Genomic DNA, 26,217 nt, shown 5'->3' with positions numbered 1-26,217 from the left:
GCATTGGCATCGAGAACATTAGTCCATAAGAAACAGGACGTCCGTCTCTCAGGACTCTTGGTTTAATTTTAACTTTTTGTATTTGTTTTCTTTTTGATAGGATAGTTTTATTTGTATGCTACTACCTACCAGACCACGCTTAGTGGCCCTGAGCAAGAGCAAAGGCACGGCGGCGGTCACGCTCCTCGGCAATAGTGAGCTGGAGAGGAAAAAATCTGTTAGTATGATGAAGTCTACCGTCAAGTAAGAGGATACAAACCTTGACACCCTTGCCCTTGGGCAGAGAAACCCAAGGCTTCTCCCGTCCAATGACGAAGACGTTGGATTCACGAGTAGCGAAGGTGTTGTCAACAGCGTCCTTGATGTGGACAATGTTGAAACCACCATCGTGGCGCTCCCGGTGGGTAATGACACCAACACGACCCATGTTACGACCACCAGTGACCATGCAGATCACACCGGTGTCGAAGCGGATGAAGTCGGTGATCTTGCCGGTGGCAATGTCAATCTTGACGGTGTCGTTGACCTTGATCAGAGGGTCAGGGTAACGGATGCTAAAACCAATATCAGCACAATATGCCTCCCAGACATAGAACCTTACAGGACAGGTCGAATTCCAATCGTCTCCGCCGATCAACCAAAGCTTGGTCCAACGACTGAATGACGCGGAACTTGGAGAGAGCATTGCACTCACGTTCTCGCATCGTGCGTAACCAAGAATGGGATCCCGCCCTTGCCCAGCTGCACGCGCTTGACCTTGCACAGCTTGTATTCGGCCTCCTCGGCCTGGATGCGGTGCACAGCGAAGCGACCCTTGGTGTCGTAGATGAGACGGAAGTTCTCGCCGGTCTTCTCGATCGTGATCACGTCCATGAAACCGGCAGGGTAGGTCGGGTCGGTGCGGACCTTGCCGTCAACCTTGACGAAGCGCTGCATCAGGATGGCCTTGGTCTCGCGCGAGTTGAGGGCGTACTTGAGACTGCAACAATGTCAGTATTTAACGTCTCGATAGTCATCGACGCTGGACGAACCGGTTACGGATGAAGACGATCAGAGGCAGGCAGTCCCTGAGCTTGTGAGGACCAGGGGAGGGACGGGGCGCATAGGCTCCGGACATTTTGTCCAGGAGCCAGTGCGAGGGAGCGCTCAAGCGCTTCTGGTGCTTCTTTCTGTATATCGAAGGAGTCAGTCATCTCGATTGCCGAATAATTCGATTGATTTTGCTCAACATGGCACAAAGCCATGGCACTGAACAGAAACGAGTCTTGATGAAATAAAACAACACGACAAGCGAGATAACTTACGGTCCACGGCCCATCTTGACGGCTTTGTCGACTCAAACCCTGGGTTGTCGAGGTGTCGCGTTGAGAGGAGGCTGACAGGTCGAGGAGACAAGATCATCCAGACAGGCGGTAAATTTCGCTTAGCGGGTGAGCGTGTGGGATACCCCAGCCCTAGCGCTAGTCCTTATCGGGATGTACAGTTCTTTGGTAAGGACCTCAGAGATCCGAGGCACGTGTTTGATTACGTAATAAAAGATCGATTAAGTTAACTAACTAGTTAACTACGGAGTATGTATGTACTGTACAGGACATTCAAAACACGAAAATCAATTTGTCTATCGCTGTCCTGCTGCTACAACTATCTTAAACATATCCCTTGATCACGGCCACCTCCGCATTCAGAATCGAGGATCCTGCAGCCCCAATGACCGTGTTGTGGGAGAGGCAAGCAAACCGGATGTCAAAGTAGCCTCCCGGCTGTCCCTCTCGCACACGGCCAACGCTAACGGCGTAGCCGCCAGAGATATCCCGGTCCAGCCTGGGCTGCGGCCTGTCAGGCTCGTCGAATACCACGATGGCCTGCTCAGGCGCCGAATGGCAGCCCAATTTCTGGGCCTCAGACTTGTACTCCCTCAGCGCCTGCTTCACCTGCTCGGCACTGGGTGGTGGTCGGTTCTTAAAGCGCAACGACACGAATGCCATGTGGCCATCGGTAACTCCCACTCGGGTGCAAGTGGCACCGACCCTGAGGCCAGACTGCTCCTCGAAGGCGGTCGCGTCGGCATTCAAAGAGCCCAGGATCTTCTGCGCCTCGGTCTCGAGCTTATCTTCTTCGCCCGAGATGAAAGGAATCACATTGTCCATGATGTCCATGCTGGGAACGCCAGGGTAGCCGGCGCCAGAAACGGCCTGTTCCGTGAAGACTTCAACTTCCTCCACAGGACCAAACTTGGCCTGAAGAGCGGCAAAGGGAATGACAATGCCGATGACAGCGCAGTTCGAGTTGCACACCAAGAAACCCTTGTTCAGGCCAAAATGCTTTCTCTGATGTGGGATCAGTGCCATGTGGTGCGGATTGACCGTAGGCACCACCAGTGGGACGACCGGGTGCTTGCGGTAGTTCTTTGCGTTTGAGAAGACTGGAATTTCCGCCTTGATGAATTCCATTTCTAAAGGACGTCAGCATCAGTCAAATGGTCTGTCATGGTCACAAGAGCCACTGAAGCATACCGACTTCGCCAGCGACATCACTGTCCAACCCGGAGAAAACAATGTCGCAATCTGTGAAGTTCTCGGCTTTGCATTCCTGAACGACGAGCTCGCTGAGCTCTTTCGACATCGGACGTGCTTGTTTCCATTTCACCGCATCCTTGTACTTCTTGCCAGCAGAGCGCGAAGATGCACCCACTTTGTGGAGAACCAGAAAGGGGTGGTCTGCGAGAAGCAAGATGAATCGCTGGCCTACAGACCCAGTAGCGCCCAGGACACCTGTAGATCGTAAGCATCCTGCTCCATCTTTTAAACGGCAGCCGTGAAGTCAATGCATACCGCACTTCTTCTTGGGCGTTGGGGACGACATCTTGTCCTGGGACTTATGAGTCACCCGTTCTGACTTCGGGTTAGTGCAATGCTTTCAGCTCAGCTCAACGAGGAATTGAATCAAAAATTGATATATAATTAATAGGTTTGGAATAAAACTGCAAACCAAAAGAAACTGTTGAAAAATTTCATAAAGGTAGAGACAGCGATGGAATGGAAGTCATATTTCAAAGTTCACTTTCGGAGCACCAGACGCCGGTCAACGGCGGCATAGAAAGCACATGCAAGACAACTTGGAATCGGTGGTACAATGCAAATGGCTTACTTACTGGAAGGTTACAGCAAACGAATTGATTCTCCGGTTTTCAATGTTCAAAGCAGTGCTGTTGCTATCAGTTCGCAAGATCAATGGAATATGTAAGCATGGGGTATGTCTTTTCAAAGGCTGGTGCTGTGGCGACTGCGATATCGCTGCCCGCGGGGACTCGATCAATGGGGCCGCCCCGCCGCTTAGTCATTTATCTATCTAACATCTCCACCCCACGTGCTTTTCGATTACTTTGGTTTATTTCTCACATCACCTGGTTCTCAGGGCGCATATTAGGACCATTGTCTTCGGGATCATCGACACCTCATCTGTCATGTTCGCAGACCTTATAACTGACTCTGGCCTGGGGCGGGGGAAGCTCAACAGTTGATCGAATATTCCGAAGCTGAATCCTTATCATGAGAGAGATTAATAATTTTTTTTGTTAAAAAAAATAGGTTATCTGGCAGAATCCATTTCAAGTGGGTCAAATCTACCTAGCTATGTACATACATAGGTAGAGAGGGAAATATCCCCAGAAAAGAAAACATGAACATGAATGACACGAAGACAGGTTGAAACCCTGTTCCTGGCCTTATTTCGCGGTAAAACCACCGTCTGCAGTGATGCAGGAACCAGTTATAAAGCTCGCACGATCACTAGCCAAAAACGTCACGACATAGGCGATCTCTTCGGGTGTTCCCAGACGGCCCATTGGTGACGCAGCGGTTACGCGCGAAATCTGTAAAAATTGCGGAAAAGAAGACGAGTCAGCCAGTTGAAAAAGACTACTGGAGCATGTGGAAACTTACAGCTTCCCACCCCTTCTCGTCAAAGAGGTTGGTCTTGACGAAACCTGGACAAACGGCATTGACTCGAATACCCTTGCTGGCGTAATCGAGGGCGTCTGTCTTGGTGAGTCCTATCACGCCGTGTTTTGATATCACGTAGGGCGAGGAAGTAGGCATGGCAATGATGCCTAGCATGGACGAGATGTTCACGATGTTCCCTCGAGTAGGAGGAGCGTGGCCGGTTCTGCATGTTGAATTAGCCATCTGCAGAGAAAATTCCCCATTACAATAATAGGTACTCTCGATGCTTTCCGGCATCGACAGAGAGCACGTACGTGACTGGTCTTTCTTCCTGCGTCAGGAACTGCTGAATCTCCGCCTTCTCGCACAGCCACATCGCCCGGAGGTTGATGTTCAAGACCTGGTCCAGATTGGCACTGCTTAACTGCTCAATCTTGCCCAAAGTGCCCGTGATTCCCGCACAATTGACGGCGACATCCAATCTCCCCAACTGACTCCGGATCTCGGAAAACACACGATTGACCTCCTCCTCCTTCGTCAGGTCGGCGACCAGAGTCAGCACCTTGACATCTGGATTGCGGGAGGAGAGCAGCTCGGAGGTCTCCTTGAGCGGCCCACTGGCGATGTCGACCAGCGCGAAATTCTGCGCCCCGTCGGCGAGGAATTGCAGCGCGGAGGCGCGGCCGATTCCTGATCCTGCGCCGCTGATGTAGACGACACTGTTGGATTGACGAGAGCAAATCAGCTTCTGTTTATGTCGGTGCAGGTGCGAAGTTGAATTGAAGTGATGGTCGCTGATGTGCACTGTACCGATCCGCTGGAAAGAAGGCCATTGTTTTCGAAATGACTATGAATTAGAACGTTCGAGTGTGTAACTACGGGACGAACGCAGTGGACGATTCAAAAAAGAACGAAAAAAAATAATGCAAAAAGTGTATATATATACAAGTCACACACAGTGTACTCTATTAAACCACAAAATAGAATGGACAACAATGTTTTGAGCAATTGTCCTTCCCCTCACCCCGCATCCTTCTTATAGTGACAGCTCAAGGAACGGCAACCCGAGAACGTGTCACGTTCCCGATGCCGATCCATTTCGTACCCCCTCATCGGCCAGTCACGTCCGTATTATTTGGGCATGACACTGGATAAAAAGAATGCTATGGATTGGCGACACGGTTCAGGGTCCGCAATGCCACGTCGATCCTGCATGGTCTAGAAGAGCTTAGTTTGAAGAACTTGATGTCATTGGCTGGTTGGGGATGATCCGCGAGTACATTGGGTACTACACCGCTATCTTAAGCCCACATAAGCTAGCCTATCTAGCGACCTAGGGAGGTGTTGATCTGTTGGTCCTGGTGGGAATGAGGATGAATTTTTTGCCTCACGAGATAATGTTATCCTCTGAAGGATGCCTGTCCTGGCGAGTCATTGTATAGGAGAGCAAACTGCTTGAGGAAATCGATTGCTCTATTCCCGCCTGACAGTAATTATTAAAATGTCGCATATCATATTTTGTTTTCGTCGAGATGGGTTATACGATACGAGGAGATTTGAGGAGAAATGAACTCATGGTATGGGAATATGCATTCACGAGTCTATTTTTAGTATCCTGACCATGCAAGACTGTTGAAGGAAATGCTGTAAAGATATATGCAAGGCAAGTGTATTGGAATCAGGTGCCCTTCTTCCTCGCCCCCGCCAGACGTGCAGCTTCCACCTCTGACATATCGATGGATTTGCCTTCTGAAGAAAAGTCGAAAATCTTTCCCGGGTTCAGCAACCAGTGCGGATCGAGAGCAAGCTTGATGCTGCGCATGACGTTGATCGTGTCGGGCCCGAGTTCCTTCAGGAGAGATTCCTTCTTACCCAGACCAATGCCGTGCTCGCCCTAAAACTTATCAGCGGGAGCCTATTATTTAACTTTCTTTTCTGGACTGGCATCTTACCGTGCACGACCCCTCCATTTCAAGAGCGCGGTCGACCATATTGTAGACGCACTTCTCAACCCGTTCCCTTTCGGCCGGATCATGGCGGTTATACATAATGCTCTCGTGGAAATTGCCGTCTCCAATGTGCCCGAGGAGACTCGCAAAAATTCCGAGATCATCCAATTCCTTCTTCGACAGTTCTATTCCCATTAGAGACGAGGGAAGCACGATCCACGACCAATTGGATACTCACCAATGATGTCAGGAAGTCTGGAGATGGGAACCGAAACGTCTGTTGACCACACCTCGGACCCTTCCTTTCGCAGAGCCAGCATGCTCCATAGTGATTGCTTCCGAGCTGACCACAACACATGTGCCTCCTCCTCATTCCGGGCAAATTCAAACGAGTTGGCGCGGTTTTGCTGGACAAGCTCTTTCGTAAGTCGGATGCTGTCTGCCACCTGGGCATGAGTACCGGAGAATTTGAAAAACAGCGTTGGTGCCTCTTTCCAGTTACGGCCCGTGCCCCCTGCACGGTTTATCACATTCATCTGGACCTCGTCCATAATCTCCATTGACTGTACCGGAACAGCCTTGCGGATGACCTGCATGGCAGCTGATGCTGCGTCACGCATCGTGGGAAAGGTCACAACTCCAACACGCGTCTCTTCTGGAAGGACTGCGAGCTTAAGTGTGATCTCAGTTACGATCCCAAGGGTACCCTCGGATCCTACAAACAATCCCGTCAAGTTGTACCCTGCCGATGTTTTGCGTGGTCGTCTTCTCGTCTTGATGATCTGACCATCTGCTAGGACAACAGTCAGATTGATGACCCAGTCTTTCATCGTGCCATAGCGCACAGCGTTGGTGCCGCTGCAGTTGGTCCCAACCATGCCTCCGATTTTGGCCGATGGACCGGGGTCGACAGGGAAGAAAAGGCCGGTGTGCTTGAGCTCTTCATTCAGTTGCATCCATTGTATAGAAGGCTGGACGACGACATCCATATCGTCCTCGTGGAGTTCCAGAATCCGGTCCATAAAGGCAAAGTCAATTGTCATCCCCCCATACGGAGCAGAGAAGTTGGCTTCCAGGCTGGATCCCCCTGAATAGGGAACCATAGGCATGCGGTACTTGTGACAGACCTTGGCGATCTCCGACACCTCTTCGGTCGACTTAGGGTACGCAATAGCCACGGGTAGCCGGTCGGCATTGACAGAAGACCATTCCGAGTAGCCATGTTCGTGTAGGTCGTCCTCGTCTGTGCTGATGGCATCTTCACCTAGTTTTGCTCGTAGTTCCGCAATTGCCTGAAATACTCTCGTGAGCCGGAGAGATGCAGACAAAGCAAAGAGACAACAGATCCGCTACCTTTTCAAAGTCTTGCGCAGAGCCATATTGAGGCTGCTTGCCTGCGGTGTTTTCCTTCAATGGCGAGGGTTTGCTGTCGCTGGCGAAAGCATAGGCGCCTGAGCTCGCCAGCGCTGCTAGGATCAAGGCACGGCCAGTTGTCCAAAACGATCCATTGCTGGAACTCGCATTTGATTCGAGACCCGAAGCCTTCTTGCCAGAGCTGCTATTCCATCTGCGCGTGGAATTGGAAAAAGGTCGAGGCTGGCATGCTCTGGGGGGAACAGGACGGAAATAGCAGCGAGATTGTGCGGGGAAACCCCGAGAGAGGGGAAGAGCTGTCCTCATGCTTCCCCTAGGACACGACAGAAGATCCAATTTAGATTAAGAATAGGGAAGTAGAGGGCAATTCCCTGAAAGCATCATAGAATAAAATAATGAGAAGACGAGAGGGACGAAGGCACAGCGTGCGGATGGTCAATGTCGCACACAGCTCGGCCATGCCCCGGCCTCTCGGCCGATCAGCGAGGAGTTGGAACATGGCTTAAGCTCAGGGCAGCTGCAGCTCGTTAGGTACCTACCTAGGTACGGAGTAATTATTCCATTTGCCATTCGACAGCCCAATTGCGAAAGACCTTCTGGTCCCAGAGGACCACCGCATGGTTTGGCAAACCTCCTCCCCGGATGGATTCTGCACAATGCGGGCCCCCGCTAACAGCGTGCGGAGTCGAGCCAGCACCCCGGACAAGAAAATCCGCGACAGTGGATGCCTTTGCATGAGCAAACTATGCGTACAATAATATTAGACTTGCACTGAAGATGGCTTCTAGCAACCATCAATGTCATGCCTTATCCACGAAAAACTGTAGGATCGATGGTGCTTTTCGACTGCGTCACGGACGGTCAATTCCTCTGGGACAAAATGGTTGATGGGGCAACCGAGTGCGGCGACATCCCACTCACTCGCCCGGTCGCAGAAAATTTGGTAATTTACAGTACAGTTGAAATTGGCCAGAGACGACATAGCTATCCAAGTACGATGTATTACTGCAGGGCCACACGGACATCATGGAGGACCGCATCTTGCTCATCGTCCGGGAGGTGGAGCGCGTCGTGACGTCGCCGTATCCCGCGTCCCTCCATGTTCGTACCCCCGCTTCCAGCAACCACAGCATCATACACGATCAATGTAGTTGACTTCTTTCTCAGGACCTTGGAAACCTTGTTGCCGGCAGCTCTCTTGCCGCCATTCGCCAATGGGCCGATTCAAAGCCTTGTCAGGTTCCTCTCCTGGCTTCTGCGCTTCTCGAGCAGCTGCCGTACTCATCTGCCTTGCTTGCCAAATTCGGTATGCCCAGCATCACGAGCGTTCAAAAGATCCTAGCTGATAAACGTAGCCTGTATACAAGAGTTTCGTGATAGCTTATTGAAGCAGGAGCTTACCGTGCTGGATCAATTTCTTCAGCGGGCTATTGATGATGGAGACTCTGAAGTCAGTCCTTCCTCGGTCTTCAACTGCAACATCATCAATATTACTACAATTGTAATGAAATTTCACTAACTATCAAAAGGCGTTCCGTGCATCTATCTCATTGTTGTCCTGTCCAATGCCACAGTCGGTTGTGGCCCCTGCCCGGCTTGGAACTTTCATCACAAAGCTGATCGAGGAAATGGTGCGTGAACCGTGTGCAAGGACCATTAGCCCTCTGTACCACGTCATGGCAGGCCTTCTCGGCAATTCCAGCCTTCTGGATGCTTTACCGGAGGGGATTATGGCCAACTTTCAAGCGGAATGCACCAAGACCTTGCGCAATCTGAACGACCATATGGGCAGCTTGTTTTGCTTAGCCACCTTTGCCCGCATCAAGTCACTTTGGACATCAACTCAGGAACGTGAATTTGGGAAACATACCTGCCCGGTATGGTTTCAAAATCTCAGTCAGTTCTTCGGGCCCAAGCGTGCGCAAAAGACGCTCGACCTCGTTGTCATGTCGGTGATAATGGCCTGCTCCGCGACATGCAGCACGCTTTCAGCCGAGGAGGCGACGGGCGGTGTACGGCTGGCCATTGAAATCTGCGAAAATGTCGACCAGGAACAGAAGGAGATCTGGCTCAGGAGCAATGCACCGCGAATCGCGAAGCTTTGTGAGAAGCTGACAAGAAATGGGATAGATGTCAACCTTCAGATGACGGTATGAGACTTTCACAGCCTAATTAATTCGCTTCTAACACCAACAGGGTTTGACATTTTTGATCACATTTTCCTCCTCTCTATCACTGCCAAAAGAAATTCAAACTCTGGCACAACAAAAACTATTGTCAGAGGATGGCTGGAATGCCCTACGTGTGTTGCCGGAAAGAGTCTCAGCATTGCTAGTCGAACGAGTATCTGTATGCTTGCCGAAAAAAAAAATTGGGTCAAAAATCGCTAACTGTTACAGGCTTCTCTTGATCAAATGGGCTTGTCCAATATGATCACCTACGCGATTTCCGCTATCCAACTGGAAGATATGTCCGACTACACTGCTCTCGCTAATATCAAAATTGCCATATCCATCCTCTCAGCAGTGCAAAAGCTGAATTTACCAGCATCGTCCGGTATCATTCTCCAATGTCTTCGTGCTTGTGAGGAGATGGCAATTATGAGCCACATTGAAAATTTTCCCATACAAACCAGCCAGTATGACTGCAGAGGGTCCGCAATTTGTCATGCAGCATCCTGTACTGTGCGCAATTGCCTGTTGGTCGAGCTGCTCTCCTTGTTCTACAAGGCCACCGTCTCCAGTTATAGCGAGGGTCACGATTCTGCATATTCTCATGCTCATGAGGTGTGTCTCTTGTTTATGAACACGATGAAGCGCAGGACATCTCTCCATACTGTGTGTGGCTTTTCTAAATGTGAGACACCCGAGAGGTTCGGTACTCTGCTTACACAAAAAGTGCGAGGGCCATTCCCCACTTTGTTCAGCAATGGCTCGAGCAAAGAGTGGAGGACGAGAATAGCTGAGCTTCTCCTCGACAATGCCCGTGTTTCCCACCAATCTATTGTTCAACAAATGGAAGAAATCTGTCGTGACTTGGAGTTCCGCTGTCACAATGTTGAGGCGCCACTGAGGGCCGTTACTGAAGAACGCGACAACCTCCATTCTCAGCTGGAGGAAGCGAAACAACTCAATACCGAATTAGAAGTTCAGGCGCAACAGTCATCGACATTAATTTCCAACTTGAGAGCAGACATAGCACGGTTGGAAGAGCAGGCAAATAGGGCCTCGACCCGAGCCGATAACTTGGCCGCTCAACTTGCTGCGGTGAAAATGGAACTTGACACCGCGAAACGAGAATCCCAAGAAAGTGCAGAATTAGAGCGAACAAAAGCCAGGACTAGAGAGCTTGACCTCATGGCTACCGTCACCGAAAGGGAAGATCAACTCGATGAACTGGAAGAAGAGATGCAGAACTTGAAACGGGAAATTTCAAAGCTGAAAGAGACAAGAGAAAAGATATCGAAAGAAAGAAATGTTGCAATTCAAGAGCGTGATCAGCTTCGACTTGAGATCACCCGACTTCAGGATTCTCTGGACACTAAAACTACATTGTGTCTGGAAAAGGATAATCAGATACAATGTCTTGAAGCCGAAAATAAGAATATATTGGCCGACGTGCAAAACCTACGAATTAAGGTAATGTCTGCTGGGTCTCTGCTATCATCATGATACTAACATGCGGATAGTATGAACAAGAAAAGGCGAATACTGATACGTTGAGGTCTGCCTTGGATGCGGAAAGACAGGCCCAACAATCTACCATTGCCGAGCTCAAGGCTGAGTTTGAAGCTCAAATCTCCAAAGTCAACATGGATGTATGGCTCCAAAATCTGATGACTTCTTTCCATAAAAATTCTAATTTTTTTTTCAGGCCCAGCAAGAAGCGGATCGCTACAGAAAAGAGATTGGTGCCCTTCGAGCATCCTTGCAAGACGCCGAGTCCAAAGCCGCCAAGGAGCTCCAGTCCAAGTGCAGACGAATCCAACATCTGGAGAGAAAGGCATGTCTCCAATGTCTCCCGTTCCATACGAAGCTAATGATTTCCCAGGTTGAATCGTTACGAAAGGAGAGGGCTGCGAAAGCACGCGAATTCGCTGAGGCACAGGAGCACATTAGTCGCCTTATGAATGTCATGGGCTTTACAAGGGATCGCAAAGAGGATCATCGAGCCTCTATATCCGGCCAAAAGCAAGGATCGGAATCGAACCGGCTGGCCGGGCTGCAGTCGGAAGAATACCCCCAATCACAAGACGATACGGCATCCTTCCATACACAGTTTTCCATCCAAAACTCAATCCTCTCAGCAGCATCGCGCGACAGTGGACATTCTCCAAAGCGACCGGGAAGATCACGTCGCTCGAGAGGTCTTTCCTTGAAGTCAGGTCAGGATCTCTTCGAAGATGAAGAGCCCGAGAAGACTGCTTTTCACCCACAATACGAAGCCAACGACCGAGAGCCCCTGAGACAGCCGCTAGGCGATGTCGACAGGAACAGCCCGAGGAAATCGCCGCGGCGTGGTTCGAAAACGAGCAGCTACGATAACGAGTCCACACAGCTTGATGGACAGCTCGACACCAGTATGGAGAAAGCAAGTTTTGAGGATATTGACTTGGAATTCAACGATGAAGATCTTTTTACAAGTATAGCAGCCAGGTAGACAGGTCTTTGAAAAATGCCCGTCGAATAGGATATACAGAGTAAACGGTATCCCTTGACGAAAGCAACGCCAATGTAACAGCTAGGTGAGAAGGAGACAAGTGAACGAGATGTCCTGAATATTCATTCGAAAGCAACGGCTTGGTGAACGCAAGACTCATAGAAAGCGAACAGTATGTTCTAGATGATTCAATTCACAAGTAACATCTAAGTAACGGGATGGTGACAATGGAGGTAGTGAACGATTCAATTGAAAGCAACGTCAAGGAGATGAAGGGTGAACGGATATCTTGTATCTCTTTGAAGGTAACGGCTATCTGACAGCTATGTTACGGCTATGTTACGCGAGAATGAATCGTGATACTTTTTCTTGCGTGTCATTGGCTCAACATGACCCTAAAAGGGTATGCTGCAATACATTTTGTCGCACTTAGTGAACAACATGCCCAGACTGTTCAGGTCGTTCACTCAACGCCGAGAAAAATGTATATAGAACAGTGAGTATACAAAAATACGTTCACTACAGCAGAGTTAATTACATGGTCTCCCTGTGAATGAGGGGGCTCTGCTCAAGCATAAATATGGGCTTCCTGCCCACTGCTGGCTCCTTTCTTCCTGTCTTTTTTTTTCTCCCTCTCATCCACGTCAGTTCTTGCTCTATAACATGTTATATAATTTATCGATCTATACTCAGGCACCATGAATCAACTCTTATATCTACGTTACTTTCCCGTCAAGCCATCCTTATCACAAAGCTCCTATATGCTTCTTCATCGATCTAATTATCCCTCGTCGGTAGAACATCTTCACTTGTGTCACGAAACGGTTGTTCCAGACACTGGGACTTTCCTTCCGTCATGGTTCCGTTGCGGACTCTTGCTGGGATGATGGCCGATATGATGCCTTCGTCCGGTAGGATCCGAAGGCCCGATATCCTCTGGAAAATGCCATTCATTTTCGAATACCCCGCAGGAAACATCTTCTACTGCGATCCCTGTTCCTGCGAGAAGACTCTCAAGGCAACACGGATTTTTCCAATCAGACAACTCACAAATTGCTTTATCTCTTTGGTCTTGAGATGTTGGTCAGTTTGGCCCGTTCACCTTCTCCATGATGTCCGAGCGAACCCAAGAAGAAGGAGATTGACCCCTGCGTATCACGCCGACGAAAGCTACGCGCATCAATTCCCACCCTCACCTAAACCACCACACCGATATAACGTGATGGGGTACTTCCGGATGGTTCTGTCGCGTCAGAAACCGAATTATCGACAAGCTGTTGAGATATATGATATGTGGTTGCGGATCTGTGAACACTGCAACGCAGACTCTGGCCATTTGAGGATTCCAGTCTTCTGTGTGGGAGCTGGTGATTAGCAGATATCTATACGTAAGATTCATTGACAGATCCGTCCATCACTAACATCCGGCATGAGCAGGTATCACCATCGAAGCGAGGATCAGATTCCAGCCGCTTTGTCTGCATGACATCCCGTTTGTGCAAAATGTACTGGAATCACAACGAAGAGTCAAGGGACAACCAATGCGCGGCTCAGATACTCTCGATATATTGCGAGATAAGATTCATTATTCCGGGATCATTCAAACATCTCGAAAAACGTGCCAATCTGCAAGCGGCAGAACATACTCGACAAGCATTGGTGATGACAACCTTCTCTCTACAAAGACTCTTTTTGCACGTCGTCGTTTATGAACACACAATAGGAGAAATAATCATCATCTCTTTATTATCCTCCTGTGGATTGACGCAACTGGGCTCTTCAAACCATGCCTCTCAATCCCTTACACGAGGAAACTGCTCCTGATCTTGACAGAGTCTCGCGCGCGCCCTCAAGAATCCGGACATGGGACTCACGAATCAACCTAGCTTTGAAATTTCCGTGTATATATATATATATTCGACGAATATATATACATGTACCAAGCATTCCGGTCTGCGTCGCATTTTGCTCTGCAAATCCCAGCGAGCAACTTCGTCTTATCGATTATTCTCGACATCGCTGCTGACGATATATATATATCATCACTACGAGGTTGCCGCAAGAGACACAGCAACCGAAATTATCGAATGGGGGAAATGAAACCAGACTACCTCAGTACAAACGCAAGGAGGTTCTCAGTGTGTGTTGACTGGAGTCACCGGACACATCGTCCTTTGAGGATCAGATTACGCCTGTATAAAAATCCAGTTCATCCAGAAATCTTCTATATGTGCGGGCTTCGACGACGAAATGGCTCAGCAGTCTGCATCCGTTACATATGATCTCGCTGAATGATGTTCTATACACAGGGAGTCCCACTTCGTATTCTCTGTGCCCACAGCAAGAGACACGCTTCAATTGCCCGTCTTTCGACATCCACTTGATAATGAAATACATTATTGACTTCGTCATCAAAGGCGGCATCTGTGTCACCTCGCAAATTGCTGCATTCGTTACAAAAGCAGCACCGCTGATATACCTTGCGGCGCTGCGTCTGCAGCTCTTTTTCTCAATAGTTCCAAAGACAGGCACACGGCGTTGCAGGCATCTGCTATGTCGACCCTTGCGTATTCTTCAATTTTCTTTCGACACCCATTCGATAATGAAATACATTATCGACTTCATTGTCAAGTCAGCAGTTGTGTCACCTCGAAAATTGCTGCATTTGTTACCAATGCAGCACCGCTGATACCTTGCGGTGCTTCGTCTGCAGCTTTTTTTCACGGCATAGCGTGGACCCTGAATAGTTCCAGAGACAGGCGACAGTGTCGAAGACATCTACTCACATGACACTTCCATATTCTTTCTCAATCTCCTGTGATCATTGGAGACTTGTCCATGTCTTTCCTCATCTTGCTTTTCATGGCTGATGAACATGTCAGCACACATTTTGGGGCAGACTTAGACAGAGTCGTCCACATATCCTTCCCATTTCATCTCATAAACGAGCATCAGATGCAGCAGCTTTACGCAGAAATGAGGAATATCGTCCAAAGCGCAGGAGGTCGTTCAGGATTGAACCCCAATGACGAGGGATGCAGAACTCACGTTCCAAGCCTTCCGCGAGCCCCATTTCCCAGAGGATTGCTGACAAGGCTCATCCTGTTGGCGACGATGCTGGTCGCTCAACCAACGCCCAAGTTATCCGATTTTGAGCGCCAGAGTTTGGACCTCTTCTGCAGGAAGGTTCTCAGCTATCCGGCCAACATTGACACGGAAGATATATTGCGTGACCTCTTGAAGCGGCTGAGGGCGCCTGACATCAATGCACCTGCTACCCTCCAACAGGTCGGATCTGTCGACATACCAGCAGTTCTCGACTGGTGGTAGCCGTCTCGCCACTCTGTCGACTTGCTTGCTCAGCTCGCGGTGCGCGTAGCACTCAGCAGAAGGTCAATCCTCACCGTCCTTCCCTCCTGTACCCCCTCCAATTTGGGCTCTTTCAGCAACTCGTTGAGCAGGATCCACTGTGCTACCTTCTCAGTGTTCTGCTCCGCAATGATCACGAGTATTGGCTTGTCGCTTTCCCTCGGTTTCTAGTCAAGAAGGCCGTATTCGGACAAAATATCGGCCACGAGAAGCCATCAACCAGATGGAAGTGGTCTGGGCATCTACGTCAAAAGCCAATCAGTTCCAGCGAGACACGTATCAGCGGCAACATCTCCTGGTGACCACGAGACAAGCGGGAAGACGACGTTGCAAGTTTCCATGTCATCGTTTTTTACATATACTTGCGTTACCTGAATGTTCCTAGGAGTAATGCGTGATGAAACAGATTACTTACTCTGGATCCGGTCAGACTATGCATTACACATGCCATTAAACTGCGGCGATTGCTTTACTTCGCGGCTTTGTTGCTTATATTTAAAGAATTCAAATGAATTCAGTATCCAGTTATGGGACTAATCTCGGGTCAAGAGCAACGAGTATCCTGACCGCATGTCAGTTACTCGCACATCCTGGAGATTATCAAAAGAACTTCGTTAAGATATTTCCTCGGGGCAAGAGCATGTTGCAGACACTACTTCAGGTGGCCCGATTCCTTTCACTCCTCGATGGGAATCCTCCGATTGGTGGCCGACAGGTCTCGATTGCGACTAAGTCCGCAGCAGGATGCCTTGTATGACCATGAATAGGAAGGTTCTACGACCTTGGAAGCCAGCCTCATCGTCACAACACTACCTACTTCAACTGGGTCGGATTTTCTTTCATTGCTCGATGGGAATCTTACGATATGCTGGCCAAAAGGTGTTGATCGGGACTACCTTGGTATTGTCAAGAAGGAGGATGCCTTCCATGATGACGAATGGGACGGTTATACGCCCTTAGAACCAAACTTCATTGTCCAACACTACGCGATGAACAAAAATATATTTCGTTCATTACCTCCAGAAGGATGTTCTTGCGGCACAATTTGGGATCTCCTTGTTTTCATTCAGACCTGCAAGCTCTCAAAGGAAACATGCCTTGTCAGGAAACAAGATCAAGAGCAGACTATCCCAAGGTCTTCGGTTATCCTATCACTGGCCAGACTCTTGAATCCTGTTAGCTGTATCTATTCAGCTTTTCCCATTCGGCCGCGTTTAACCTCTGGCCGTAGCTCTGGTCAAGACAAGCCATGCAAAAGGGGCAACACTCCAGGTCAAGCAGAAAGCAATAATGCATTCCTGTCCCCTGCAAGATTGCTTGCCATCCAATAGCCACTTTTATCATCTATTGGTCTCAAAATGAGCACAGCCACCACAAGACGGGGAAGCGAGCAGCCGGTTCCGGAGTGCCGTGATAGGCAAATAAATACCAAATTTTCTCAATCACGTCTCTCGTAGTCTGGTTCTGGGAGGCTCCTTTGAGCATGTCAGACTCTAGAACGTTGAAGCCAGTGAAACTGCAATACTTATTCCCGACGAGGGATCTTGTGGACATGTTGGCGAGAGCAATCGGAGCATTGAACTGATCCGTTGAGATTAGGGGTACGCTCAGAGAATGTGAGAGACCCAATCCCCATCATTCTGTGCCTTGTCGTTTCTGTAGTCTAACCTTCCAAGACGGGCTTCCTCGGAACCAGAAAGGACCTCAACAGACATGGTGCTGCTTGCCATACGCTATGTTCCGCTTTATGAAAATGAACTTCTTACCAATTCACGAACCACCCAGCCCAGCCTCGTGCTCAGACCAGCTGATAGGTCTCTTTCTCTGAGGAACAATATATTCAACAGCAGACAGGCGTGTCACTATACAAGGCTGCAATCCCGTTGGTTCGTGGACACTGGTAATAAGAAACCAGCATTTGCCTGCCCTCCACCAGAAATGCCGATATACGACTCTGCTTATCTGGCGCACCTCGGACTTGTCAGCGATTGCGCTGAACCGAAATACCACAAACAAGAAAAAAAACGATAGTTCACCGTGCAGGGAAGCCGGCATTCCTACGTGTCACCATTGATAAGACTGACCCTGGCAATCCAAAGGTTAGTTGGGCCATTGTCGACGGTGCAGGCGCCTTTGTTGTATCTGGTATTTCTGCGGAATTGTGTCAAACAATTCTCCACAAGTCGCGAGCAGAGCTTATAAAGCATTCGCAAAGGCTGTCAAGGGCTACGATCAGAGGTTCGAAAAGCGTATGCGAACCGGGCAAGCGTCAACGTCGCCGGGAATGGAATCTATTCCTACAAGCCTGAGAACGCTATGATGAAATTTCATAGCAAATTGGGATGACGAAGAGCTGGGCAGAAGATGCAGACTATGACCAACTCATCTCCGGCAGCGATTTCTGCAGCATCGCGCTTCCACCGCAGATAGCTCCAACTGCTGTTGCTGATCCGCTTGACCAGGCGAATATCACGAATCCTTCCGAATAAACAGAAGATATCGATACCGGCGACGAAACCAATGACGATCCTGTCAGTACTACGAGCGCGGAGTCATCTGGATCCATTGCAAGACAATCAGCCTCGTCACATACAGTGGTCGCAGTGACCGCCGTGACCGCAGATAGGACTTATGAGAAGGGACTTAGCAAGTTTTATTCCTTGCATCAAAACCAGCAAGAGGAAGCGTGCGAGTCTGCAACTCGCGAACAAGCCGTCGAGGAGGTCATTGATTTTCGCGAAATCTATGCGAGTACCATCTCCCTTCAGAGCTATCTGGGAGACGACACTGGTGAAGGACAACAAACGCAAAAAAAAAAACCTTCTATATGTACATACGTCCAACTGTTCCAAGTCCGAGGTACTGGGCTGGGCAGAGAGGAATAACTGGTGCTTCATGGGAAATCTGCGAGCTCAAGGACAAAGCCAAAGTGCAGTCATGTTGGGAACCAATGTTCTCTTCAAGGAGCAGCCTCTCTGAGTAAGGTACATACCTGCAGCCGCAGCCACATCCGCGACAAAAGAACCATGGCAAGCAAAATACGAAAATGACAGCGATCACAGCCACACAGGGAGAGAGAGCGCTATTTATAATACGACGCAATCTGTCAAGCCTGTCTACCATGCTGCTCATCCTCCCATTCTGGTGATCCCACCTTAAAGGCTGCTAGGATCGTTGTCCACATTATTGTGGCAGTTGGGTTGTCCATACGGACGGGTTGAGAATGATCCCACGGGGGGACTGATTGATGCTGATAGAGCTCACGCAAAAAAAAAAAGAAGAGAGAGAGAGAGGGGGGGGGGGGGGGGGGGGTTGGTTCATCATTGTTTGTTTGCTTTAAACACTTTTATTTTGCAAGGCTACTCATATGTACACTTCTGGGGAATTCAATGTTAGCTTGATGGCACTGCTGGGCGTTTGTTAAAGATGTACCCCTATGAGGGAATAAGTTGTACATGTATGGTATCAGAAAATGGGCGGCAATACAAGTATTTAATGAACAGGAGGAACTGAATCGGGGGTAGCAAGGTAATGGTGGAAAATTGACAGCGCTCGCCGCTTTTTTCAGTCGTGGGTGGTGTGGCTGGGGGGCTTACTGGTTTTGTCAATTTCTACTTTGTCTATTACTAGCATCCATCTTCTTGAGTGAATTATTGTTCATTACCTCAACTTCCCTCTTCATGAAAACGGTAATGGAGAGCTAGTCCGGCCTGAAGAAAAGATGGAGGCAGAATTGGTCAGTAAACCGGTTTATTTCTCATTTGTTTCTCCCGTGTCAAACTGCTGAAAGGTTCCATTATATTCTCTGATCTCTTGAAGGTCGGCTACATGCAGGCTGTCTGAGACGGGTTCCTGCAGCAGAGCCAGAATTTGGGTGTATAATCCCTACAGGAGTGTTCAACAGGAACAAACTCAATAATCTGCATAGTCCTCTGCCATGTGTCTTCCTGACTTAGAGACACCACTTTGTGAACCCCAAATTCTTGGATTGTGATGAGTACCCTCGCCTTTCTATGCAATTGTCCCAATCGTCCCTTGCTAATTCTGTCTTCCGAATTTACAGGAGACAGCTACTTCTATTGAAAATCCGCAACACGAGAACCAGACTGTCCAGCGGGAGCCAAAGCACAAGAATACCTATCGAGGGATTTGGGGTCGAGGAGATTGTCGTAATGCAGTGATGAGACAAAAGCACGGGGAGCGGGCCTTGCAGAGGAAGAAAGGGAAGTTGTCAGGCGTGTCTGCTGCCAGACAAGTTCGTGCTGTCAATAGCAGTAAGTCATAATCCGTGTCTGGAGGTTCCTTTTCTCTTCCTGATCCTCGTCAACTTCCCTCCCTCCCTCCATTACTCTCTCCTCCATTCTCTCAAGAAGGCTGCCGTGAGAGGCATAATATCTGGTCTCATTCTCACCAAGCCAACTGCCCTGGAAGATATGCTCCTGGAAATAATCGACAAAGTGAGCTCTGGCTATTGAAAATTGTCAGACTTCACTCAGCATCTGTCTGGGCCAGGTCATAAGAAAGGATGGCCTGATGAGCGTGTTTCATATACCAGTTTTCCTCTTCTCAATGGCCTTGCACATTCACTCCTACCCCCCACAGTGAGAAGAAGCGTCCGTGTCTTTCCTTACCTTGCAACTTCTTCTCTCTCACAACCTCTCACACACCCAGGTATTCCATTCCATCCCATACCATTTTGTTCACCCGCATTAGCCAGTTCATTTTCTTCATCATCTTGTGCATCTTCTTCATCTACATCCCCTTCATCTTTTCTGTCTGCCTCATCTAGTGCATCTCTTCACCCACTCAGCACTTCTTCCTCACAGGATGGCTCTCCAACGTCCAAGTAATGCGCCATTCCAGGGACGTGGATCACACTCAGCTGTTTTGCCTCACTCTCATGTCGCTCGTCCCTCTGACCACTCTCACTCATCTTCAGGCCGGTCCTCAGCCTCGCCTCCATTGATCCATAGCCATGTTCCTGCCTCCTCTGTGATTGCCCCATGGACCACCTGGGATACGGTGGCAGTTAACCTGTTCAACATCCCAGAGGAGGCAAACACGCTCCTCGTATGGCAAGCCTTCAGTGGAGAAGGGCGGGTCTTCTCTATTGACCTGTTCGAGGACAACAGAGGGAAAAGAACGCGCAAGGGAAAGATCCGGTTCAGGTTTGTTGAGTTACAACTCGTTCACTTCGTTTAGGATCATATTGACCGCTGACAGGCCGCCACCCCGAACGGACTTCTGGAGGACTGGACAATACCGAATTGCCCTTTCAGACGGCCGCCAGGTGAATATCATCGTTCGCCTAGACACACAGAATAAGCAATTCCAAGTCCCCAGTCCCTTGCAGCCCAATGTCCGCTATCCAGCAGAAATCGTAAGCTCTCCGACTTACTCTCTTTTTGCCCTCATTATCAGACGGACATACTGATTCCAATCTTTATTTTAGGCTGTCCCAATCCTGGGACTGAATCTGGGAACCTTGCAGGGCGAGAAGACGATGCTGTCGCTGCGAACAATTGGGAATGGACTCCGGGAGTCCCCTCGGGTGGTCCTCAACTTGAACCGGCGAGAGCTGGTGGTTTTGTTCCAGGTCGCTATCTTCAATCACCGCCGCGCCGTCAAGGAGGTCGAAGATACCTTTCATGAATATCGCTTGCGAGTTCCCTTTGCCCAGTTGACTCGGCTCCTCCAGACACGGAATAATTCCTCAGAGTCCATCTCTCACATCGTAACTCTGGATGCGCCTCCTATCTACCACCGTCGCCTGAAGGATCTGTCTTCCACATTCTCGGAATCAGAAAGCAGTTGGAGAGATGCAGACACGTGGTTCCGCCAAACAGATATTGTCCATGTCCCGGAAGAACTTACGCGACTTCCAATCAGCTTAAGAAAGCACAAGGCCATCATAAACATCGGGCGCTGGACCACCTTCCGAATCAACTATCCTCCGAAAGTCGATGAAGGAGAAAATTTCACCCTTCTGTGCCGCGTGTTACGAGACTTCAACGTTGACATTGATGTCTCCGAAGACTTTGTCTTGAAGACACCTAAAGTAGCCCCCGTGCCTATCATATGGGACATTATCGATCCTCCTCCTGAGGGGCAGACGAAATCTTTCTTGGATGAGTTGCAAGGCGACGGATACATCAGTCTACCATTTCCGGTCCGATATCAGCTGGAAGTATGCCTCTCCCATGGGTACATCAGCGAATATGCGGCAAGCGGAGAATTTGTTGAAAAGCTTTTGGCAATGGGAGAGAAGAAGGCTAAGATTCTTCTGGAGCATATTGCGACAGAAAAGAAGATCTACTATGATCCCATGGCCATCTTCGACCTCAAGTTCGTGAAAGGCGTGACCACAACAAGAATTCCCCCTTATTGCTGCTATATGCGCTCAGCCACCATAACACCCAGCACGATTTACTACAATACTCCGTCGGTCGACACATCGAACCGTGTCATCCGTCATTTCATCGCATTTTCTGATCGCTTCCTTCGGGTGAGGTTCAAGGACGAAAAGCTTGAAGGCAGAATCAATTCGACTGAGAGAAATACGATGGACGAAGTCTTCACTCGCATCAAGAGAACGATGACTAACGGTATCACGCTGGGTGATAGACATTATGAGTTTCTTGCCTTTGGCAACTCCCAATTTCGTGAACACGGAGCCTATTTTTTCGCTTCCCTCCCCAACTTGACAGCTGCGAACATTCGCGGTTGGATGGGCCAGTTTAACGACATCAGAAACATCGCAAAATACGCCGCAAGGTTAGGTCAGTGTTTTTCGACGACTCGTGCCGTGACAGGGTGTTCCGTGCAAGTTCGGGAAATTGAAGACGTCGTGCGCAATGGGTACACTTTTTCAGATGGGGTCGGTAGAATATCCAGATTCCTCGCGCAGATGGCAGCGAACGAACTCAAAATCAAAACACCAAATCGTGATCCTCCATCTGCTTTCCAGTTTCGCCTCGGGGGATGCAAAGGCATGCTGGTCGTTTCGTCAGAAGCACAGCGGCAAGAGATCCATATCCGCCCAAGTCAACACAAGTTCCCCGCTGATCACAACGGCCTTGAGATCATCCGTTGGTCTCAATTCTCTATGGCAACCTTGAATAGACAACTTATTATTGTTCTCTCGTCTCTCGGTGTCTCGGATGAGATATTTCATGAGAAACTTCGAACGATGCTTGCGAACCTTGACGAGGCGATGACGAACGAGGCTCAAGCTGTGCACTTGCTCCAAAAGTACATCGATCCAAATCAGATGACCCTTTTCATATCTCAGATGGTCAAAGATGGCTTCCAAAAGTCGAAAGAGCCTTTCGTGACCTCTCTGCTGGCTTTGTGGAGGGCATGGCAAATAAAATACCTGAAGGAAAAGGCGAAAATCGTGATTGATAGGGGAGCATGCCTTCTGGGCGTTATGGATGAAACGGCCACTTTGAAAGGTTATTCGCAGAGTAATCTTCCAAATCGAGGCGCATCTCGTGAAGACAAAATCTCTGCATTGCCAGAGATATTCGTTCAAGTTTCCAGAGCAGATCAAGGCGGCAAGTATCAAGTCATCGAAGGAATATGCATTCTTGCGCGTAATCCTTCCCTCCACCCCGGCGATATTCGAGTCGTGAAAGCAGTCAACGTCCCACAACTGAGCCATCTAAAAGATGTCGTGGTCCTTCCGCAGCTGGGCGATCGAGACATTCCCAGCATGTGCTCAGGTGGAGATTTGGATGGTGACGATTACTTGGTGATTTGGGATGAAGACTTGTTACCAAACGACTGGTTCCGGAAGCCAATGGACTATACTGCGACCAAGGGCCTGGATTTGGATCGTCCTGTAACAGTTAACGACGTCACCTCTTTCTTCGTCACGTACATGAAGAATGATTGCTTGCCACGAATTGCTCATGCCCACCTCGCATGGGCTGATTTTCTCCCCGGCGGAGTCGAAGAGGCTAAATGCATGCGTCTCGCCCAGCTGCATTCAGATGCAGTTGATTACAACAAGACAGGTAACCCTGCGAGAATGACACAAGATTTGCGACCCCGAATGTGGCCCCATTTCATGGAGAAAAAACACCAACCAAAAGAGAGGATCTACAAGTCTCGCAAGATTCTAGGCCAGCTGTATGATTCTGTCGAACGTGTTGACTTCGTCCCCAATCTTGAGATGCCGTTCGACGACCGGATCTTGAATTGCGGAATCACAGTCAAGGAGGACTTGGCGCAATTCGCAAAGCAGCTGAAACACACGTACGACCTTGCAGTGCGGCGCATCATGGCTCAGCACGAGATTAAGACTGAATTCGAGATCTGGTCGACTTTCGTTTTAAGCCACGCAAACATGAGCAAGGACTACAGGTTTCATGAAGAGCTTGGAGAAATATCTTCGTCACTTCGTGATCGCTTCCGCAATGAATGCTATGACAAGGTTGGAGGGCGCAAATTTGAGCTTCTGGCTCCATTGGCCGTGGCGATGTACCGGGTTACTTGCGACGAGGTGACTGTCGCGCTGGCGGAATTCCACAAAGACCATCCCGCCGACGCAAGAAAACCGAATACCGATCAATTGCCTCTCATCAGCTTTCCGTGGATCCTCCCGGATATCCTTGGCAAGATTGCTATGGGTTATTACGACGAGAAGGATGAAGCCTTGGTCGTTGGCAGTGAAACTAAAGAACCTCAGCAGACTGAGGATCAGCTGAAAACGCTGTCGGAAGGCCCATCTGGCTCCAACGAGGCTAAAGCGGAAGGTGAAATCGGTGAATTACCAGAGAACGAGGGTGCACAGAACTCAAATACCTTGTCTCATCATCCAGAAGATCGTGTCGAAGTGGAAGGAGAGACTGAAGATATCCTGGAGGAGGAAGGAGACGTGAAGCCCAGCGCCCTGGATATGCTCGAAAACCTCCTCGAGGGCTCTGATGAGGACTAGGCTGGGATACTCACGGGGAATTCAACTCGAAGATCAGTTCGAATAATACGATATGTATGGAATTTGACTTTTGGGTTTCGAGCAGCAAGGACGAGCAGAAGGAAGCATTTGAAGTTGAAAATAGGACTCGATTGAAATTGCAAATGGCCTAAATCTAGTATTTCAAGTTACAAGCTCAAGTTGATCAAGATTTCTCCACATCCCTGCGTTGTAACGAACATCTAATATGGAAAGTGAAAAAGATAATGAAGTAGTAGTATTGGCTTCCTCTAGATTCGCATCCAAAGTTCGACAACAGCCTTGGAATCCTAAAGCAGAAGCTCTCAAGTGCCTGCGCAAAATAATTTGTCAACGGACTGGACCTTCTTGGCGGGTCAAACTTATGGACAGTTTCCTTAGGGAGTTAGCCAATGAAATGAGCCGGAAGAACTTTTTATACAACGTCATAAGTCAAATTATATATTCCACCCATCACGTACATATCCATCTGGCATACCAAAGGAAAGAAAGGGAAACACATAATAGCCTCTCCGCGAGTTCTGGGAATCAATTGTGATATCGGGACAAATTTGCAACGCAGACAAGATAAGAAAAAAGAAAAAAAGAAAGAGGGGCAATGCCCTTACAACCACCCCTCCCGCCCACTCTAATCCCCTACGTATCTCCTCCTCCTCGCTCCTCTCTGACACTAGTCACCTCTGTCCTCGGAGCGACCAGCAACTGGCTGGTATTGAGATTTCTGCTCGCAGCCTTGGGTTCGGGTTCCACTCGTGCTGGAACAGCGACTATCAACGGGCGTGAAGATGGCGGCAATGGCGATGAGGGACTCAAAGGCGGGAGAAGAAAAGTCGTCCTGTTGAGCTTCCTGCGCAATTGGGAATTTTGGAAGAGTGAGGCGAAGAGGTTGGTAAGACATCCATCCCATCATTCGAGCCAGCATTCATTCGAGAAATTGCTTGGGTGTTTCAAGCTACGGTGTGTGTGAGCTTTTTATCTGATGAAGTTGTATCGAACCAGGGTCTTGATCTAGCCCGTCTGTCAGACCAGGGCCGGTTTGCTTTCATCGACGGGCTGTCGGAATTGTTCTATTCCTCATCTGCGTCGAGTGCGCCCTCCCCCCCGTCACCGTCGCTGGCGCACTCGGGCTCTGCTGTGCCTCCCAGCAGAACTACGACGCTTCCGGTCCGATCACCTCCAGGCGCGGTGCCGGCACGAGTGCCAGGAACACCACCTGCCACGACGGGCAGCAGCTCAAACAGAGTCTCTACAGTGTCAGAGTCTACAAAGCGATTGCGTTTTACAGGTCGGGGGACAGCGGCCCTAGATTCATTGGAGAAGGATGTCTTGGCCGTCGTCGAAGAACTTAAAACGAAGGGACCTACAGCGGTGAACTCTGACGGCAGCAACGACGAGAATGGCATCGTGCTGGTAATTGACCAGCCGGATTTGCTACTTGCTGCGACAGGGTCCAGTCAAGGAATCGGGGCTACAGAGATGGGAGAGTGGATCATGGGACTGGAACAGGTACGAGAGAACGTTCATCGCCAATTTAACCAAGCTTACGTTTGACCCCTTTCCGCTCCTTGAGACTTCAGCTAATCTACTCAATATAGCGCGTCCACTCCACGATCCTCACAGTATCCGCCGATTTCCCACTAGTACATAACGCTGCTGTATCACCTACTTCACTGGAAGGTATTGCTACTCCTCTGGAGACGGAGCACGCCGCGTTCGTTATCGGACTCGCCCACCGAGCGCGGATGGTCATGCAACTGCGAAACTTGGATACAGGCGCAGCGAAGGATGTCAGCGGGGTCCTGAGAGTCAGTAAAGGCGGGGGCGCATTGGATGAAGAGCTCGACTGGGAAGAGAAAGAGGTCTTGTACTTTGTTCAGAGGGATGCTGGCGTTAGGGTCTTTGGGCGTGGAGAAATGAGTTAGGACTGTTTAGAAAAGGGGAGAAAATAGATAGAGAGGCCTTTTTT

The 26,217-nt window shown here is 49.3% G+C and overlaps 8 protein-coding genes across 8 annotated transcripts; 4 read left to right on the top strand and 4 right to left on the bottom strand.

Moving 5' to 3' along the window:
- Positions 1-139: 139 nt before the first annotated feature.
- Positions 140-1,318, bottom strand: VTN77DRAFT_2166 (40S ribosomal protein eS4; the record flags this gene model as incomplete). The annotated part of the gene is made up of 5 exons (XM_069417977.1): positions 140-199; positions 260-554; positions 695-979; positions 1,032-1,169; positions 1,305-1,318. The coding sequence occupies 5 exons, from the start codon at positions 1,316-1,318 to the stop codon at positions 140-142; spliced, it is 792 nt and encodes a 263-aa protein (XP_069279352.1).
- A 328-nt stretch (positions 1,319-1,646) lies between these two features.
- On the bottom strand, positions 1,647-2,862 carry VTN77DRAFT_2165 (uncharacterized protein; the record flags this gene model as incomplete). The annotated part of the gene is made up of 3 exons (XM_069417976.1): positions 1,647-2,452; positions 2,514-2,771; positions 2,832-2,862. The coding sequence occupies 3 exons, from the start codon at positions 2,860-2,862 to the stop codon at positions 1,647-1,649; spliced, it is 1,095 nt and encodes a 364-aa protein (XP_069279351.1).
- Positions 2,863-3,724: 862 nt separating this feature from the next.
- On the bottom strand, positions 3,725-4,774 carry VTN77DRAFT_2164 (uncharacterized protein; the record flags this gene model as incomplete). Its single annotated transcript, XM_069417975.1, has 4 exons — positions 3,725-3,871; positions 3,942-4,164; positions 4,256-4,660; positions 4,752-4,774. The coding sequence occupies 4 exons, from the start codon at positions 4,772-4,774 to the stop codon at positions 3,725-3,727; spliced, it is 798 nt and encodes a 265-aa protein (XP_069279350.1).
- Positions 4,775-5,619: 845 nt separating this feature from the next.
- On the bottom strand, positions 5,620-7,570 carry VTN77DRAFT_2163 (uncharacterized protein; the record flags this gene model as incomplete). Its single annotated transcript, XM_069417974.1, has 4 exons — positions 5,620-5,835; positions 5,894-6,075; positions 6,129-7,182; positions 7,244-7,570. 4 exons carry the CDS (start codon positions 7,568-7,570, stop codon positions 5,620-5,622), a joined length of 1,779 nt encoding a protein of 592 aa, XP_069279349.1.
- Positions 7,571-8,290: 720 nt separating this feature from the next.
- VTN77DRAFT_2162 (uncharacterized protein) lies at positions 8,291-11,923 on the top strand (the record flags this gene model as incomplete). The annotated part of the gene is made up of 9 exons (XM_069417973.1): positions 8,291-8,365; positions 8,432-8,570; positions 8,620-8,714; positions 8,794-9,414; positions 9,461-9,613; positions 9,664-10,902; positions 10,953-11,081; positions 11,138-11,266; positions 11,315-11,923. The coding sequence occupies 9 exons, from the start codon at positions 8,291-8,293 to the stop codon at positions 11,921-11,923; spliced, it is 3,189 nt and encodes a 1,062-aa protein (XP_069279348.1).
- Positions 11,924-19,305: 7,382 nt separating this feature from the next.
- VTN77DRAFT_2161 (uncharacterized protein) lies at positions 19,306-19,767 on the top strand (the record flags this gene model as incomplete). The annotated part of the gene is made up of 2 exons (XM_069417972.1): positions 19,306-19,469; positions 19,512-19,767. The coding sequence occupies 2 exons, from the start codon at positions 19,306-19,308 to the stop codon at positions 19,765-19,767; spliced, it is 420 nt and encodes a 139-aa protein (XP_069279347.1).
- Positions 19,768-20,795: 1,028 nt separating this feature from the next.
- VTN77DRAFT_2160 (uncharacterized protein) lies at positions 20,796-24,233 on the top strand (the record flags this gene model as incomplete). The annotated part of the gene is made up of 1 exon (XM_069417971.1): positions 20,796-24,233. One exon carries the CDS (start codon positions 20,796-20,798, stop codon positions 24,231-24,233), a length of 3,438 nt encoding a protein of 1,145 aa, XP_069279346.1.
- A 616-nt stretch (positions 24,234-24,849) lies between these two features.
- VTN77DRAFT_2159 (uncharacterized protein) lies at positions 24,850-26,173 on the top strand (the record flags this gene model as incomplete). The annotated part of the gene is made up of 3 exons (XM_069417969.1): positions 24,850-25,140; positions 25,251-25,757; positions 25,847-26,173. 3 exons carry the CDS (start codon positions 24,850-24,852, stop codon positions 26,171-26,173), a joined length of 1,125 nt encoding a protein of 374 aa, XP_069279345.1.
- Between the last annotated feature and the right edge of the window lie 44 nt (positions 26,174-26,217).

Source organism: Rasamsonia byssochlamydoides (assembly GCF_041956645.1).
Source record: "Rasamsonia byssochlamydoides strain NRRL 3658 unplaced genomic scaffold VTN77scaffold_17, whole genome shotgun sequence".
NCBI lineage: Eukaryota > Fungi > Ascomycota > Eurotiomycetes > Eurotiales > Trichocomaceae > Rasamsonia > Rasamsonia byssochlamydoides.
This window is presented reverse-complemented; position numbering and strand designations above follow the sequence as displayed.